Genomic DNA, 16,971 nt, shown 5'->3' with positions numbered 1-16,971 from the left:
CAAGGTTTCCGATCACATAAAAGTGGGGGTGGAGTGTTTCCTATGTCTTTGTGGGATTGCAGAGAACTGGGAATATGAACACCTTCCACGCATTCAACCATAGGATCTAGCCCAGTAATTGCAAAGTACAATGTTTGGACAAAATAATTATGTTATCGGGGAAAAGCAAGATTAAAACCCTACCTAAAGTCATTTTGAGTATTTGCCTCCTCATAGAACAAGAGGCAAAGTTGGCCAGCCCACACTCAAAAAGATCAGAATGCATGGAATGCGCACAGTGGTGGTTTGGTCATATAGAATAGCTTGTGAATTTATCCAACTTCTGTAAGTGGCTGTACGTATATAGATTCCTGGAAATTTTGGTTTACCACAGCCCAGGCCAAAGCTGGTGATGCCTATCAGATAATACTTGGTGTCGTTTGGCAAATAGCACACCAGTGGTCCACCACTGTCTCCCTGGAATATGAAAATGAGAGATATTTTGAAGTTTTAGGAAACACGGGATTATGATCTAATTCATTATACCTCTTACTAATAGTCAAAATATTGATTGCTATGTTACCAGAGGCGTAGCTCCAAGGGGACGGGGGGAGTACGCGATGCATCGGGTGTGTCCCCTGTGGGGGTATGGTGGGGGCAGGACGGGGGCAGAGGATGCACCAGTGCACCGGGTGCTTTTCCCATTTGCTACACCTCTGTATGTCACAATCCAAATGCTTGGATATATTAAGGTTGCTGTTGTTGGATTGTATTGCCTATGATTTTATTATAAATCTTCTCTAAACTCTTCTTTTTTATTAAAGATTTCAAAACAACTCGGAATATCTTGCTATAGCTTCTAATACTAGCTATCATAGCAACACATTATGTACACGGGTGTTAAGAACTTTGTCAGCAATCACAGTCCCCACTTCATCTATTGATTTCCAGTCGCTTGTTTTGACTGAAAAGCAAATGGTTCAACTGTTCTGAATGGAAAGAAAAAAACTTATTGCTTCATATTCTCGAAGAGCCTGGTAGTGCAGAATGGTAAGCTGCAATACTGCAGCCAAAAGCTCTGGCCACAACCCGAGTTCAATACTGATGGAAGTCAGTTTCAGGTAGCCGGCTCAAGGTTGACTCAGCCTTCCATCTCTAAGGTCTGTACAATGAGTACCCAGCTTGCTGGGAGTAAAATGTAGATGACTGGGAGAGGCAGTGGCAAACCACCCCATAATGCAAAGACTTGTCTAGATCCTTTTCCGCAAAAAGAACTCGGGAGATGTATGAATTAATCCGCCACAACTTCCTGGATCTTCTGTGTGTTGAAATGCTCCTACTGCCTGCCTCCCCCACTTCTGATTCTCTTTCGGTGTCTCTCATCAATTGTCATTCTAATAAAGAATAAACTACATTTCAAGAAGAAATGTTTCTGGATTTCCACTTTGTTGTTATGGTTCAAGAGGAGCCTGTTCAGGATTGTGTCAACTGTGGCTTTAACATGGTGCTTGACAGATGCCTGTTCTCTGTGCCTCATCTGCCTTGGGGATCGCACAGCAGAGCTGGCTGCTCTTTCTGCCACCAGCCTACCCCTGAAGGCATGATTGGCTAGAGTTGGACCCAAAGAGGTCTTTTTTCAAAGGCTGTGGCTTCGTGCCAGCCTGAATGAAGGCACCATCCCCCTCTGTGGCAAAGGATGATCTACAGAGCTTTGGATTCACTGGCTCTTTCAAAGGCTGTGGCTTTGTGTTAGCCTGACTAAAGGTATATCCCCCCTTCCTTGGTTGTGTGGGACTGCTGCCTGAGGCTGATTCCGTATGGGTCAAAAACAGCAGTGTGAAAACAGTGTGAAAACGGTATAAACCCTTTTATACTGTTTTAAACCCTTTTACACCATTTTCACCGTTTTCACACCACTGTCTTTGATCCATGCGGAATCAGCCTGACAGAGCCTTAGCCTCAGAACGGCTCTTGTCCAAGGCTTTGGCTGCTGCCTGCCTGCCTGCCAAGACACTGAATGAGGAAAGGACTCCCTGCCCCTCTTTCTGGCCCCAAAGAAGAAGCTTGAAGGCATGTTTTTGCAGGCACTGTGTGAGGGAAGAACTCCCTCCTCTTTCTGTCTCTCCACTTCAAAGGCTTCCTTCCTTCTGTCTGTTTGGAGAGGAGAAGGCCTGGCAGTTATAGCCTGATGGGAGCCTCTTTTAAAGGCTTAGCTATGTCTTTAAAGCTATCACACTTTGTCCAGAGTGCATATCCCTTTATATATCACACCTCCCTCTAACAGGGGCCTGTTTTTCTTTGCTACGTCCCACATGTATTTCAGGGACAGAGAGCTCCTGGTTGTTATAAGACAGTTCTGGGTGAATGTTGATATGGGATGCTAAACAACTGTTGGGAAGGCAGTCTACTATGGTTTCTTCCGTTGAGAGCTTCACACCACCTTCTTAACTCAGTGAGCTTGCTAATCTCCCAGGGTGGGACTGCACAGAAGCCACAAAGATGAAAAACAGTGTTGCATTTGTCTGCAACTGTTGTCCATCAAGTGGTCTCCTGTGCAGGAACACATCCCTTTCTCTGTCCTGCTGTGAACTCTTTGGAAACTTAGCATCTTGGCGTCTCTTGCAGCAACATGGAGAAAACTGAGAGAGTAGTGCCTCAATTCCAGGTCATGTGATTGTTGTGGCAGGAAAGTGCCAGCAAAAGGAGGGGCGCTCCTAGTCTGCTAGAAAGCTTTGGAATTTTTTTCCACACTGGCCTGCGCATGCTCAGTCCCCAATGTGTGCCTACACAGAAGACCACTCAATGAACAACAGTTACAGGTAAGTGCAACACTAGGAACTCTAATGGGCTTGAGTGACAATAAGGAAAGACTATCCTAACATAGTCATCACAGTTACTTGTGGTAAAAACTATACTGGTTTTCACTCTCCAGTTACTCTGCTCACCATTCATAGACAATAACAGCAAATGGCAGTTTTCAGCTGAATGCCAGCAGTTCAAATTTTGTGTGAGGCTGGTCATTTTACATTTCTATGAGCAACTTCCAGGCTCCTTCTCAGCCCTGTTCAGCTGGCTTCTGTCAACACATTATTAAGCAATACCACAGTTTTTTTCCATTCTCCTGTGCTTTTCTGTTATCACCTTTCCAGTCAAGGGATAAAACTGACGATAACTTGGGTCAGGGTCTTTTTGGTTACTGCTGTATAGAAACAGCTGTGCACTGAGGACTGACTTCGTAGACCCAAGTACTGACTTTGTAGACCAAGTATTGAAAATATTTCCCTTTGAATTTGCTATTATGAAAATGTAGCTGATAAGGGTCTCATTGCACTTTTTTTGAAGACATGAGAGGATAGATGCCTGCATGGGGCATATTCAGCTTGCTACATGTGCTTTGAAAAGTGGCTGTCTGTTGTGTATGTAGTGTGTGCCGATGCAAGGCTTCACATATGCTATAAAAATGTTAACCTAAGCTGGGGTTGGGTTGCTAAAGTTTGAGAGTTGCTGGTGTAGCATATACATGACAGGATGTTTTAGCGATATGTTTTAAAATAGCATTACCTGGCAACTGTCAACACCACCACCTTCTGAGCCAGCACAAAGCATATCCTCATATACTGCCCCTCCATACCATTCGTGGCTATTACATTTCTCTTGTGAAATAATGTTTATTTGAGCTTCTTGTAATACAACTCTTGGGTTACCTGAAATGAAAATACAAAATACTGTTGAAAATATGCCTTTTCCAACATTCTCCGGTATCCAGGATTAGGTGCAAAATTTCTGGGCACTGACAACTCTGGAGCCAGTACATATTCCATCTCACCCTGGAAAAATCAAATAAGCTGCAAAATAAGAAGTTGCTCATGGAAATGGGAAAAGACCAGCATCACACAAAATTTGAACTGCTGGTATTTAGTTGAAAACTACTATTCGCTGTTATTGTCTACGGATGGTGAGTGAATTAACAGCCTGTTCCAAACTCCATTTGCCACCAGGACACATGGAATGGAGTCTTATAACTCAGAGAGCTATGACTGGCAGGACCTCGCTATTGAGCATTCTTTTTTTATTTTATTTTTTAAAATATTGATAAGAATTAATAAAACAGGAAAAAAAAAACAGAATCAAATCAGTTAAAATAGGTTCTAGAGACTAAGGCCCCTTCCGCTCATGCAGAATAATGCATTTTCAATCCACTTTCACAATTGTTTGCAAGTGGATTTTGCTATTCCGCACAACTGCAAAGTGCATTGAAGATGGACTGAAAGTGCATTATTTTGCATGTGCGGAATGGGCCTAAGAGAGGGGATGGGGAAACTTTCTGAAATGCTGATACAGCAAATTCAGCCAGGGACAAGTTCTATTGAGCATTCTCAGTGCCCCCCTACAATATATGAGTTTACCATAGGTGGTGCCAGAGGTGGAGGGGATTGGCCCAGGAGCAAGTAGTCTGTATGTTTAGTTGACTCCTATTGCTCTTTCCTGGGTTTTCATGAATTAAAGGCACTTTTCAGAGACTGACAGTGTTTTCTGAATTATAGTCTGTGTATCTGAAAGGTCCCATAATTGAATTATACTCTGTGTATATAAAAGGTCCCTTCCAAGCTATTAAATCACATAAACGAATTGGGGTTTAAGTGTCAATAACCCATATGAGAATATGAAACCATGAAACCAAAGGAAATGCAAAGAAATTTACTGTAATGCACCAAATACAAAAAAGGCTAAGGTGAATAAATGACCAATACAGTATAAACAAATGCAGGTTAGAACCGCATGAAAGAATGACAAGGTACGTTGCAACCTAGAGAATCAGCTGTTAAAGAGATAGTGTTCTAATAAGGCGGGATTCTCTGTAGCAAACCCACAAAAGGCAAGCAAGGGACGCTATATACTGATACAATCCTTGTAATAGTGTCCAGCTTGAAAGGTGGGAACTGGAGAACACTTTAGCCAGTCAATAGCAGCGTTTTGCAGATTGCTGAGCTCATTTTGCAAGCTCTTCCCGGTCTTTAGAGTTGCCTGCAAACTATCTGGAGCTGAGTATTAAGCAACAAAATATATAATAAATGATACATCTGTCATTAGTCATGGCTATCTGCATATTAATACATGTTAATGCTACATAATACATAAAGTGCCAATTCATGCTAACCATTAAAATGACGTTATATAATACATTGACATTCATAAATAACAGCATAGACATGGTTCATAAATATATTGTAAAACTTCACATATATAGTCATTAAAAATTCATAAATATTATACAATACAAAAAAATGGCAGACATTTATTGCTGAATTATTTTTCTCTAGTCTCCACCAGGCTAACTTTTGTGTTATTTGTTGCTGAATTATTTTTCTCTAGTCTCCACCAGGCTAACTTTTGTGTTATTTGTTGCTGAATTATTTTTCTCTGGTCTCCACCAGGCTAACTTTTGTGTTGTGCAGTGGTGTAGTGTCTATGGAGCAGGGTGTGCGATGCCCCGGGCGCACCCCAGTGTGGGGGTGTGGCAGGGGCATGGTGTTTCAGGACAGGGGCGCAGAGTCTGCGCGCACCCTGAGCGCAGTTCCCCCTTGCTCCGCCGCTGGTGTTGTGGTAGTTCGATTATCTAGTGCTGCATATGCAAACCTTGCTAAACAGCACATATCAATCGCTTTCAGCTGTGCATTAAAAATGGTTTTCTCTTTCTCTTACAGATCCTGGCACTAAATCAGGTTTTGTCATGGAATTGAATGCTGCCTGAAAATGAATCATAAGCAACTTGGGCAGTTCTATATTTAGATTAGAACTTCTTGATGTGGTGGCAGCTTAGAAGGATAAATTAGAAGGCACTGAGAGCTACTAGCAGAGTGTAAGATTTTTTATTTTGTTTTTTGTTCTCAAAGCTAGTGGTAGGCTGAGAAGAGTCTACTCGAGAGAAAAGGGGGCTTATGCCCTACCCCGGGTCTGTGCTGGAAAGGTAAGAATTGTTTGCAGAACATCTCTGATTCACCAAGTTTAACCTTGTGTGGTCTGTCTTGGATGAGATCCTCCATATGGACCTTCTTGTAAAGAGGAGGGAGTATCAAGGAGATTTTGAACATCTGGAGAGGAAAGAAGGTTGCCAACCTGCCTGACGAATTTAAGAGTAATTTTTCCAGTTGCCCCTGAGACTTTGCAATTTGTTTGACCCTCTTCAAGTAATCAGTTCAAGGAGAGATGAGACTGCCAGTCTGTGTTGTGAATGTTTTAGGAGTGGTTGCCAACCTGCCTGGAGAATTCAAGGGCAACTTTTCCTGCTGCCCCTGGGACTTTGCCATCTGTTTGGGGCTTGGATGAGGAACTGTTGAAGTTTGTCCACCTGCTGTTCCAGATCTGGAAGATGATCCTGGAGAAAGGGGGTTCTAATTTGTTATGTCGTTTGGTTGTTTTGATTGCATGAATTGGAAATGTTTTGTATTTCTGGTTGCTGGAATGTAAACTTGTATTTGTAAGGCTGTGTTTCTACTATGCAATTTTGCTTTCTTGCCTGGACTTATTTTGGTGTGAGTGTACTAGATGCCTGAGGCCGACTACCCACTGCAGGCTGTTCCCCACCCTTGGTCCGCTCTGGCACAAAAGTTGCACCAGAAGTGCTCTTGCTTTCAGCGCAGAAAGTGAGAAGCATGCACAGGGCAAGAGGATGTGCATTTAGGACAAGATTTCTTAATCCGAAGCACTTCTGGTCCTGCCATGCACCAGAGAGCCGGTGAATAATGAGCCTGAGATTTAGTTTCAGGTTGTAGCTGGGAGGGGCATAGTAGGCAGCACTCCAAAAAAGGAAGCTTTGGGGGATATGGAGTTATGGTGAAGTTAAGATCTCTCTCCATTTGTATAGATGATATGGATCCTTCAAGTTAAGGTCTCTCTTCACCCATTTAAAGCCTACCCAAGAGGGGTGGCGCTGCAAGAAGCTTCTTTTAAGGAACAAAAACTTCTAGCAACTAAGTGGGATGCTTAGTGGCAGCCATATGGCTGAGGGTGAAATTTTGGATAAACTGCCTTTAGAGGTGGGAAATCCCTGGATGTATACCTTATATGTTTTAAGTTTGTATATTTTAGGATTGACTCAGGTCTCCTTTTATGTAGTATGTTGAAGTACTGTTTGACCTACATTCCTTTTTATTTTTTTTAAGGATATTGGTGTTAGATAAAATTTACTCCTAAAGCTTATAAAGCTTATCTCCCAGGCAAGGGAGCATGTCGAGATCTATTCTAAAATACTTGTATGACAAGGGCAAAGAGATCCAGCTGATGGCACTTCAGTAAGAGAAGAGATTTGGTTGCTTGGTAGCTTTCAGGAGACTGTTAAGTATTGGATTTGAGCAGTAAAGCCAAAACACCTGTGAGAAATGTTGTGATTCACCAAAGCTCAGATAAAGGTAGCAGCTGAACTGTGCATGTGGGAGGCTACAGACTGGTGATGTTCTGTGAAGAACATCTAGAAAACCTGGACTGGAGGATTGCTATGGAGTTGCCAGTTGGTTATGCTACTCTGTATGTATTGATGCTTGGAAAGGTGTTTAGCTAGTGTCCCAAACAGGGGCTAGATAGCCTCTGTTTTCTTGTTATTTAACTAGCCCTTGCTCTTGTGCTGTGTCCTTGCCAGAAATAAATCTTCAAAGCTAAGATCTCTAGTGCCCTTGCCTATTTTAAACAACAGGTTAGTTTAAAGAATAACAAGTAAACATTTACCTTTCTCATTCGTATTTCCCCATCCACTTATGTAACAGGGAGTCTCTGCATTCAAATGAAGAGGACCATCAGGTAAGCAGATGGGCTGAATAAATGCATTGAATGTGATAGAGCTGACTAGTTTAAATAAGGCAATGTCTTTTTGGAAGGTCATCTGGTTGAACCCAGCGTGGAGAATGATAGCCCTAACCCGGCTCTTTATTGTATAAGATTGATGTTTGAAAATATGATGCATCCCTATCACTGCCCTCCAAAACTCTGGATCCCTAGAAATAAATTAGAATAACAACTGGGTATAGTCAATTGGTATTATACACTTGTTACTTCAAAACCTGTGAGACTTGTCAATCGGTTGACAACCTATGCAAAAGCAATAGACAATGGGCCAGAAAAATGGTGAGAGAATGGTACCATTTGCTCCCAATCATAAAAGCAATATAATCAGTAATTCTGCAAAGTAAGCTAAATACACAGGCCTTGCGGATTCCAGTTCTGCCCAAGAATTGTTCTCAAACAAACTTGGACTCTTAGCAAGCCCCATTCTTCTGCAAATAATCAACATTATGAGTAGCATTCCTATCTATGCCATTTGGCATGATTTTCTGGTGGGTAATTAAGCCCATACAGAAATTCTATTTAGAATCAGGGACAATAGTTATTTTCTGAAAGACAGGAGACAATGCCCAATATTATTGTCCACTGACTCAGCACCCAATATGCCAGGGCCATGATGAAATGACTGCATTCCTACAGAGATGTCATGCTCGTGTTTCTTGAACAGCTGTCCCCTACAGAAAGTGTCAAACTACTTTTTAAAACAAAGGGTTTCATAGGTAACTTGCAGTTCAGCATGGGAGAATGCTATTCAAAGAAAATCCTAAATATTCTCCATGGCATGTTTAAACCTTTAGGTCTGCCTAAACTAACTCTTTGAATCTGCATGAAAACTGTCTTATACATAGGAAAATGTTCTGAGGGGGATATTTTAAGCAGTCACATTTTAAACAGATCAGTATTTTAGAGAGTATTAAATACGTTTTCCAGTGTGTTCAGATGTTCTTGAATTCTATCTCTGTCTTCTGGAGTGTTTACTGTTTCTCCCAATTTGGCAACTGCAAATTCAGTGAGTAGTCCCTCCACACCCTGGTCCAGGTCACTGGAAAGTACTGGGCCCAAAACCAACCACTGTGGCACTCTACTGGGCACCCCCCTGCATTCCTATGAAATGCCACTGACAACTACTCTTTGAGGGCAATTCTACAACCTGTTTGTTCCCTATCCACCTAACTGTCTTAGAGCCCAGTCTATAGACCTCTAGTTTAACCATCAGAACATCATGGGGAACCCTGTCAAAGACTTTACTAAATTCAAGTAAACAACATGAACAGCTTTCTCAAGCTTGTCACTTGACTGAAGAAAAAAACAAGGTTGGTCTGGCAAGACCTATTAGGGACAAATCACTAAGTTGTCCATCAGATGCTTGAAGACTGATCCCTTTAAAATTGGCTTCAGTATCTTCCCTGTGACAGAGGTCAGACTGACTGACCTATAAGTTCCTGGGTCATTCCTCCTTCCTTTTTTGAAAATGAAGACCTTTGTTCTCCTCCAGTCTTATGGCACATCTCCCATCTGCCAAGAGGTCTGGAATATGATAGACAAAGGCTCAGCATGTTCTCTAGATAGACTCTTGGGTGCATACTATCTGGCCCAGGGGATTTGTACTCATCCAAGCACTTATCCAACTACCTCTCTGTCCATGGCCGAATTCCCACTGAAAATTTAATCTAGGTACAACCAAGTTTCAAAAGAATCGGCACCTTTCCATCCAGATTCCAACATCCTCACTGCAGCATGTTTCTAGTGAAAACATCTAGGCCTGCCCCTTGGGTGTGTGTGTATGTGTGTGTGTGTCTGCTGTAAGGCAATTGTTAAGCTAGCAGCACCAAAATTTCAGAGTATCTTTAGGAGACCCTCCTGATGATACTACCCAGGTTTGGTGAAGTTTGGTTCATGGGGGCCAAAGTTATGGACCCTCAAATGTGTAGCCCTTATCTCCTAGCTCCTATTGGAAACAATGGGGGATGGGGGCACCCCCTTTGGGAGTCCATAGCTTTGGACTCCCTGGACCAAACTTCACAAAACCTGGGTGGTATCAGTAGGAGACCCTCCTGATGATACCACCAAAGCTTGGTGAAGTAGCCCCCATCTCCTGTTAGCTCCCATTGGAGTGTTTTTTCAAAAAGGTGGACAAGCAGGTCTAGGAAAATCCCGTGATAAGGGGAGGGGAGCACCAGAAACGGGACTGATCTGTGTTCCATGGTTCGGCAGTGGGGAGATCGCGAGGAAACCTGGACATTTCGGGTGACTATCCCAGGATTAATCGCCAGTGGGAAATCGCCCCATGTCAGCTGGATGCTCTGATGCCTTGCCTACTACTATCTCCACAAGTAACATTCATGTATCATGACCTTCCCTTCCTAGCACCTGCCCCTGTTTTCCTTTCCTTTGTGTCTGTTTCTTTCACATCTCATTTCCTAAGTTTCCTGCATCCTTCTTCATTTATTCACCCTACAGTTTTACTCAACTGTAACCTCTCCCTAAGCAGTTACAGTAATTCATGTGGGTGTGAATTGAAGGATAAAATTAGTTGATTTAGTTCTGAAGTCACAAAGTTCTCTGGGGTTTGCTCCCCCAGCAATGGTTGGAGGCAGTTGCTACTTTCTTTGAAGGGTGGTTGGACTTTCGAATGGTACCTTTCTGGCCTGGTCTGATGTGGCCTGGTACAGTGGTTGGGGAGGAGAAGGAGAGGTAGATTTACATACAGATTGTACACTGGCTAGGCTTTGGTGGGCAACATGCCATCAGTCTTTGTTCCCCATTGCTCCTTCATGGCATGGGGGGGGGGAGTTGGAGGGGCAAAATGGCATCATATAACACTGCAAGTAAATCCAGCTGTATAACCAGATGAGATGTCACAATGTTGCAGGACATGCTTAGATTTATCCAAACTTCTCTGGTTTTTACCAGAGTTATGAGCTAAACCTGGAGTGAAGAGTGGAGCAAGGGAGAACTGTGCCCGGGGCATGCGCGCGCCCTGCACCCTTGCTGCAGCGCTGCCTGCCCCCACCCTGGAACGCCCCCTCCATGCCCCAGCCACACCCCCACGCGCGTACTGGGAGTCACACACAGAGGCGTAGCTAGGGAAAATGGAGCGCGGGGCACAATCTGCCCCCCCCCCGCCCGCATAGGCAAATGCCCTTCCCCACCACAACCAAACAATGATTTTTTGCACCCGGTCATTTAAAAGACACCATCACATTATAGAACATGCCCCAAATCATTTTTTTTAAAAGCTGGGAGAGCTTATTTTGCCCATGGATCCTGTGGTTCATGGGCAGAGCACGCTTGCTGGGGATGGGGTGCGGGGTGGAAAAGCTTGTTCTGCCCATGGATCACAGGATCCATGGGCAAAGTAAGCTTGCTGGGGATGGGAGAGTATGTTCTACCTGTAGATCCTATGATCCATGGGCAGAGCAAGCTTGCCGGAGATGGAGGGGGGCTTGGAAGAGCTTCCTCTGCCCATGGATCACAGAATCCATAGAGCAAGCTGGGAATGCAGGCGGGAGACTGGGAATGCTTGCTCTGCCAATGGATCCAGTGATCCAAGGGTAGAGGAGGCTGGAGAGCCATGCTCCCTCTGAGATGGTCCCTCTCAGAAGGCAACTGGATCCTTCACCCTGGGTGTTTGGGGTTTTTTTTAAAGCTTTCTCGGACTTTCTGAGAAGGAGAGGGGCACTGCAGCTTCCTTCCTGGGCGTTTGGGTTTTTTTTTAAGCTGAGAAAGGAACTCTTTCTTGGCTTTTAAAAAAAAAGCAACCCCAAGAGAGATGGAGCACTCAAGGGCAGGGAAGGAGGAGGGGGGCAGAGGAGGAGGGGGATCTGGAGATTTTGCGCCCCCCACGTGACCTCCTTGTGCGGCGCCGGGGACAGACCACCCCAGATGTCCCCGTGGGAGCTTCGCCACTGGTCACCCACCCCCCGCCCCATTGGCGCTATGCCACTGCTGGAGAGTCCCACAATGCAGCAAAGGCACTTCTGGTTATGCAGTTAAAATTGACTGTGCAGCTTCAAAGAACACAACCTGGGCAAGTCCAGCCCCCATTAGGTAAGTTCACCCCCCTAAAAGAACGACATATGGAATATTTTACATATATAAATTTCCACATTCAACCAGTGTGCTTTATCAAGACACTTGTCTTGCATCTAAAATTGACAGGAAACATTAGAATTGAAAAATACATACACCCATTTTCGAATGCAGTGTGCTGCTGTCAGTACTGTGTTGTGATTTATTAAAGATCCGCCACATACATGGCTATATCCTAAACCAAATCGGTAAACTTGGAGACTAACTTGCCACGGCCAAGCTCCAACGGGAGCATCATGTCCGCCTACAATCCGGGTCCCTGATGGTATCTCGTCCACAAGAGGCCTTGTTCCACACTCTAGAAACCAAAACAAGTTGTATCAGTGAGTTGTGGTGTTTGGAAGGTCTTTCTCCATTTTCCTGCAAGCCTTTCTAAGAAGGTTCCATGTTACTCTAGACTTCATCTATGTTGCTGAACAAAGGGAAGATGTCCCAAACATTGAGAACCAATGATTTCTAATGGCTGCAGCTTCAAGAATAGATAGTGTAGGGTAAGTACGTTTAGAGGACTGTGTGTTATCACATTTCTTTTATCCTTACTTATAGACGGAGGAGTTTACAGACCAAGTGTGTGCTTCAAACTTTGTTATTAGATTTCATTGTATGCTGGCAGTCTGATCTCTTTAACCTTGGTTCAGCCATGCTTATCAAGTAAGGGCAAAGGGGGTAGTTGATCCCCCAATCTCCAGAGTCCACATTATTGTAATTATTTAATTTTGTTTACCATCACAGCAGCCAGTTCGTTAGCTGGTTGTTGGCCTTTCATTACAATCCGAGCCCCACCCAAAGGCCTAGGATGTTGTAATGTATCGGTCAGTGGTGGGATTCAGCAAGTTCATACCACTTCGGCAGAACTGGTTGTTAAAATGATGCTTGTAAACAAGCAGTTGTTAAATTATTTGAATCCCACCACCAGAACCAGTTGTTAAATTATTTGCATCCCACTACTGGTATCGGTGTAGTATTTGTGTGGATCCAGCAGGGCTGCCTTTTGAATCTGGTTTTGTCAATTTGAAGGTGTTTCAAGTGCAGCCCGAGTGTTTTTGGAATGGCATCCATGGTGCCAATTACCACTGGAATGATATTTAGTGACCTCCTCATGTTCTTTTTCATCAACTTTGCTGTCACCAAATATCATTATACCAATGATGGTCACTTTCTTGTCCTCAGTTACTGTGATGCCAGGTGTGTTAGGCACCAACACTTTGTCCATTTGAATTTGAAAGTCCCACAAGATTGTAACTTTCTAGTTTTCCATGACTTTCTCTAGACAATGTTCCTACCAGTTTTTAGCTGTCCTGATGATGATGTTGTTGTTATTAGTAACCCATCCCTCCCATTTCAGGCTCTGGGCAGTGTTCAACCATTTTAGAACAATTGAAAACATTTCAATAACTCATCAATAAATACAGTATCAACTTCTATATCATCCCAATTTGAACCTACACAACAAGGGGCACTAAATAATATACCAACCCTGACAAATTAATACTCAAGTAGTTGGCCAGAGGGAGGAAAATGACATCAAAACATGGTTGATTTTTGTACGGCAGTGGCACATGGGATCCTGCATTCAGATCAGATGGGAATAGTACTCTGGTAGCAGCAGAACAAGATGGAATGAAGGGTTAAGAAGCAGAGCCTGGATGATCGGATGGTCTGAAGCTCCAAGGTGGCTAAGTAGATATCTCACTCCTATGTGGACTGAAACAGCGCATGCAAAACCATTTTCCTATAATCCAGTACAGATATTAGAGTAGAAAATGCACATTTAATACCTCAGGTGCAATGTTAAAATGTTAAAAGTGTTATAAGTGTTAATGTTAAAAGTACAGGATCCAGCAAGGAAGGGTTAAGTGACGTTTCTGCTGAACTGTATTTTAAAGGAAATCAGTGATTTCCATACATGCGTCTAATGTGCTACGCTTGTATTTTGTTCTTGGATATCTGGGGACAATTTTATAAAAGGCATTGCAAAAAGCAGTTCTGAGGGTATCACAGGTTTTCCTATATGGAGAAAACCTGCACAGGGAAGAGGGAGAGTTATGTACACTAATATAGCATTTGACAACAACACCAAATTCAGAGTGCTGGTTATTACCTTTAAACCAAATGGATATTTTACCCTAGGTATCTGTATTAAGGAGGGAAGGTAGCACTGTAAAGTCTGATCTTTTCAGATCTCAGAGTTGGGATTTTCAAAACACCCCCCCCTTCTGTACCTCCAGTGATTTAGAGAGTTTTGGGAAGAATAATTTCTATCTATTATGAAGGGGGGCAGACATATTTGGAATGCAGACAATTATGGGCCCCTTCCACACATGCAGAATAATGCAGTTTCAATCCACTTTCAGTGCACTTTGCAGCTGGATTTTACTGTGCAGAATAGCAAAATCCACTTGCAAACAATTGTGAAAGTGGATTGAAAGTGCATTATTCTGCATGTGCAGAGGGGGCCATGGAGACACGTGAGTCAGACACATATAACAGACATCTTGGGGATTCTGAAGGAGACATAAAGAAGCACATGGTCTGAAAAGAAGTGACCATTGAGATGGAGGAAGAAGGTAAAAATGAAATGAATAACAAAAAGAGAAGCAAGCAGAGTCTGGTTAGCTTTGATAATATCTCAAATGAGAGATTTCTAAGGTTTTCCTGTTTCCAGATTGGACGGGAAAGAAGAGAAGACATTTTGGATATGGAAGTCAGACTGCAGTTTATTTAATGGCCTGCTGGTGGCAGCAGAGAATAAATACTATTTTTGAAATGGAATGAGTAAGTCCATAATGATCCATAGTAAAAACAGGGGCCTGCAGAGACTGTTTTACCACAGGGATCAGGGTGCCTAATTCATACTTACGTACAGGATTCCCTGTCTGCTGCTGTTAACCAATGGAAGACTTAAGAGGTCAGCAAGGTTTCCCTCCTACAGGTGGGGCATGGAGTTTCCTTGGTATTACAGCTATTCTGCAGACTAAAGATATCAGTTCTCCTGGTGGAGATGGCGGTTTTTGAGGGCAGGGCTTATCGAATAACAACCCAGCTGAGCCTTGTCCCCTCCCCAAACTCAGCTCTTCCCAGGCTCTGCTCCCAAATCCCCAGGAGTTTCTCAAGCTAGAGTTGGCAACTCTAAGTGAAGACCTCCTAAAACAGTGTTGCATGATTCTGTGATGTAACTTCTGGCTGCATAACTCATAATGACAGTATTAACAGTATTAACATTGCGTGATGTTGGGTTTCCCCCAAACTCTGTGCTAAAAACAACAGAGATTGGAGGTGTTCCTAGAGTGCTGAGTTATGTGACATTATATCTATATTATGTGACATTATATCTATATTCCAAGCCTGATGAGATTTGCAGCATTATGTGATCCTGTTTCTCTTTTGCTGCTCCAGTGAGGTTTTCTCTGCTGGCAGAATCTGGCAACCCTAACTGGCAACCACTTAAGATCTTTGTCCAAAGTCTTGTTCCATCTCCCTCTATTACTGGAGGTGAGTCCTCCCTTCATTGGGGCTCAAGAGCACCAATAGTTTAATATCCTCTTTTCTTTCGGGTAATTGTTCATGTTTTATTAACTATATGAAAACAAGGCAAACTTCTTCAGTCAGCATATGCAGGCTCAGCTGTGCCTGTGTTAAGAGATAAAAAGTCAGGAGAAGCAGTCTTTCATCTGGTGATTGCTGCAGGCCAAACTGAAATTAAAAGCACAGCTAGAGGAACCACTTTAAAAGTTTGAAGCTACAAAGGTTAATTTATCCCCCCCTCCCCCATCATGTATGACAGAGGCTGGGAAAATATTTCTGAGGATATAGTTTCCAGCAGGCTCAAGCCTTAGCTGCTATAAAGTTCGAAACAAAACTCAGCTGCATGCCTCTGCCAGGGTCGTTTAGAGCATAGACAGATTGGAAATTATGGCTGCTAGAAAAATCCAGGTAGGCTGCCTCTCCTCACCCCAACCAGGGAAGTAAGCAGGCCAGTATGTATGTTCTGCCATGATGCATCTGCCTGGCTCCATTAATGTTGAGCCAGATAGGAGCTGATCAGGCTGGTGAGAATACCACTGGCAGAGGCAGGTGGTATGGTGCCCATCCTTACTGCCTCCTGCTTTAGCCTGATGTTACTAGCTCATCCTTGCCTATCTGGCCCTGATATCCCCCGGTTGCACCAGCCCAGGAAAGTCAGTCACTGGATCCTGGGTAAGGACAGACTGAGGGAAGCTGCCATCCGTCGTCTTGCGTGACTGGCCCTAGCCCTCTATCAGGGAAGGGAAAGGGGCTCTATTCCAGGGCTGTTTTGGCCACAAGGCCTGCCCCTGCAGTACTGGACACTTTGTCCCTTGGGGAACAGAAAGTGAATCTCACCATCTTTAGGGATGACGTCAGATAGGCCTTTGGGAGGGGCTTCACAAAACAGCAAAATCAGTACTACAAAGGAAGCAGCGTCATGGCAACAACTCTGCCTCATTTTCCGTTGAGGGAACAAAATGGCAGCCGGCCCACTTCCTTCTTTCAGAGGTGGAATGCTGAGGGAACTGCGTGACAAAGAGAAAGGACTGGGGGAGCACAGCAAACAGTGCCCTGGACTAGACAGACAGTCAATCTCATCCAGCCGGGCACCACCCCACTTCACCTATTATCTGTTGGCATGGGCTGCTGTGACTCTTATAAATACTCTCATCAGTTACCCGCTCTATCAGGTTCTCAAGAGACTCTCTGCAACCTGCCCTGTCAAGTTCAGGAGAAACGAATCATTGAACCCATTGGTCAGAATTCAAAGCAGCTTTATTAATAAAGGGAGCAGAGCAGGTGGTGTTTCCAGTTCTCCTCGAAGCAGCATAGAGATTACAACAGTTTATATTTCCCTTGTCTCCCGTGACGCATTCATTTGCTGAGGAAATCAGCAGGTACAACTTTCCGGAATGCCCATTACATATCAAGACCCCTCCCCCACATGTAGCAAGCTCTTCCCCACTTACATTCCCTTGATCATTATCAACGCCCCTTATTCATACCAAGGTGTAAAAGTTAATATGCATTGGTTAATTACACATGCCTCTTTTACGT

General features: G+C 43.7%; 1 protein-coding gene across 1 annotated transcript; it reads right to left on the bottom strand.

The window, feature by feature from the left end:
- Positions 1-164: 164 nt before the first annotated feature.
- On the bottom strand, positions 165-16,372 carry TMPRSS12 (transmembrane serine protease 12). The gene is made up of 5 exons (XM_048487431.1): positions 16,270-16,372; positions 12,004-12,205; positions 7,702-7,967; positions 3,541-3,683; positions 165-456 (listed from the first exon to the last, which is right to left on the bottom strand). Exons 1-5 carry the CDS (start codon positions 16,370-16,372, stop codon positions 211-213), a joined length of 960 nt encoding a protein of 319 aa, XP_048343388.1. The 3' UTR covers positions 165-210.
- Positions 16,373-16,971: the final 599 nt, after the last annotated feature.

This window comes from Sphaerodactylus townsendi, linkage group LG03 (genome assembly GCF_021028975.2).
Source record: "Sphaerodactylus townsendi isolate TG3544 linkage group LG03, MPM_Stown_v2.3, whole genome shotgun sequence".
Lineage (NCBI taxonomy): Eukaryota > Metazoa > Chordata > Lepidosauria > Squamata > Sphaerodactylidae > Sphaerodactylus > Sphaerodactylus townsendi.
The sequence above is the reverse complement of the archived record's forward strand: the minus strand, read 5'-3'. Positions and strand labels throughout refer to the sequence as shown.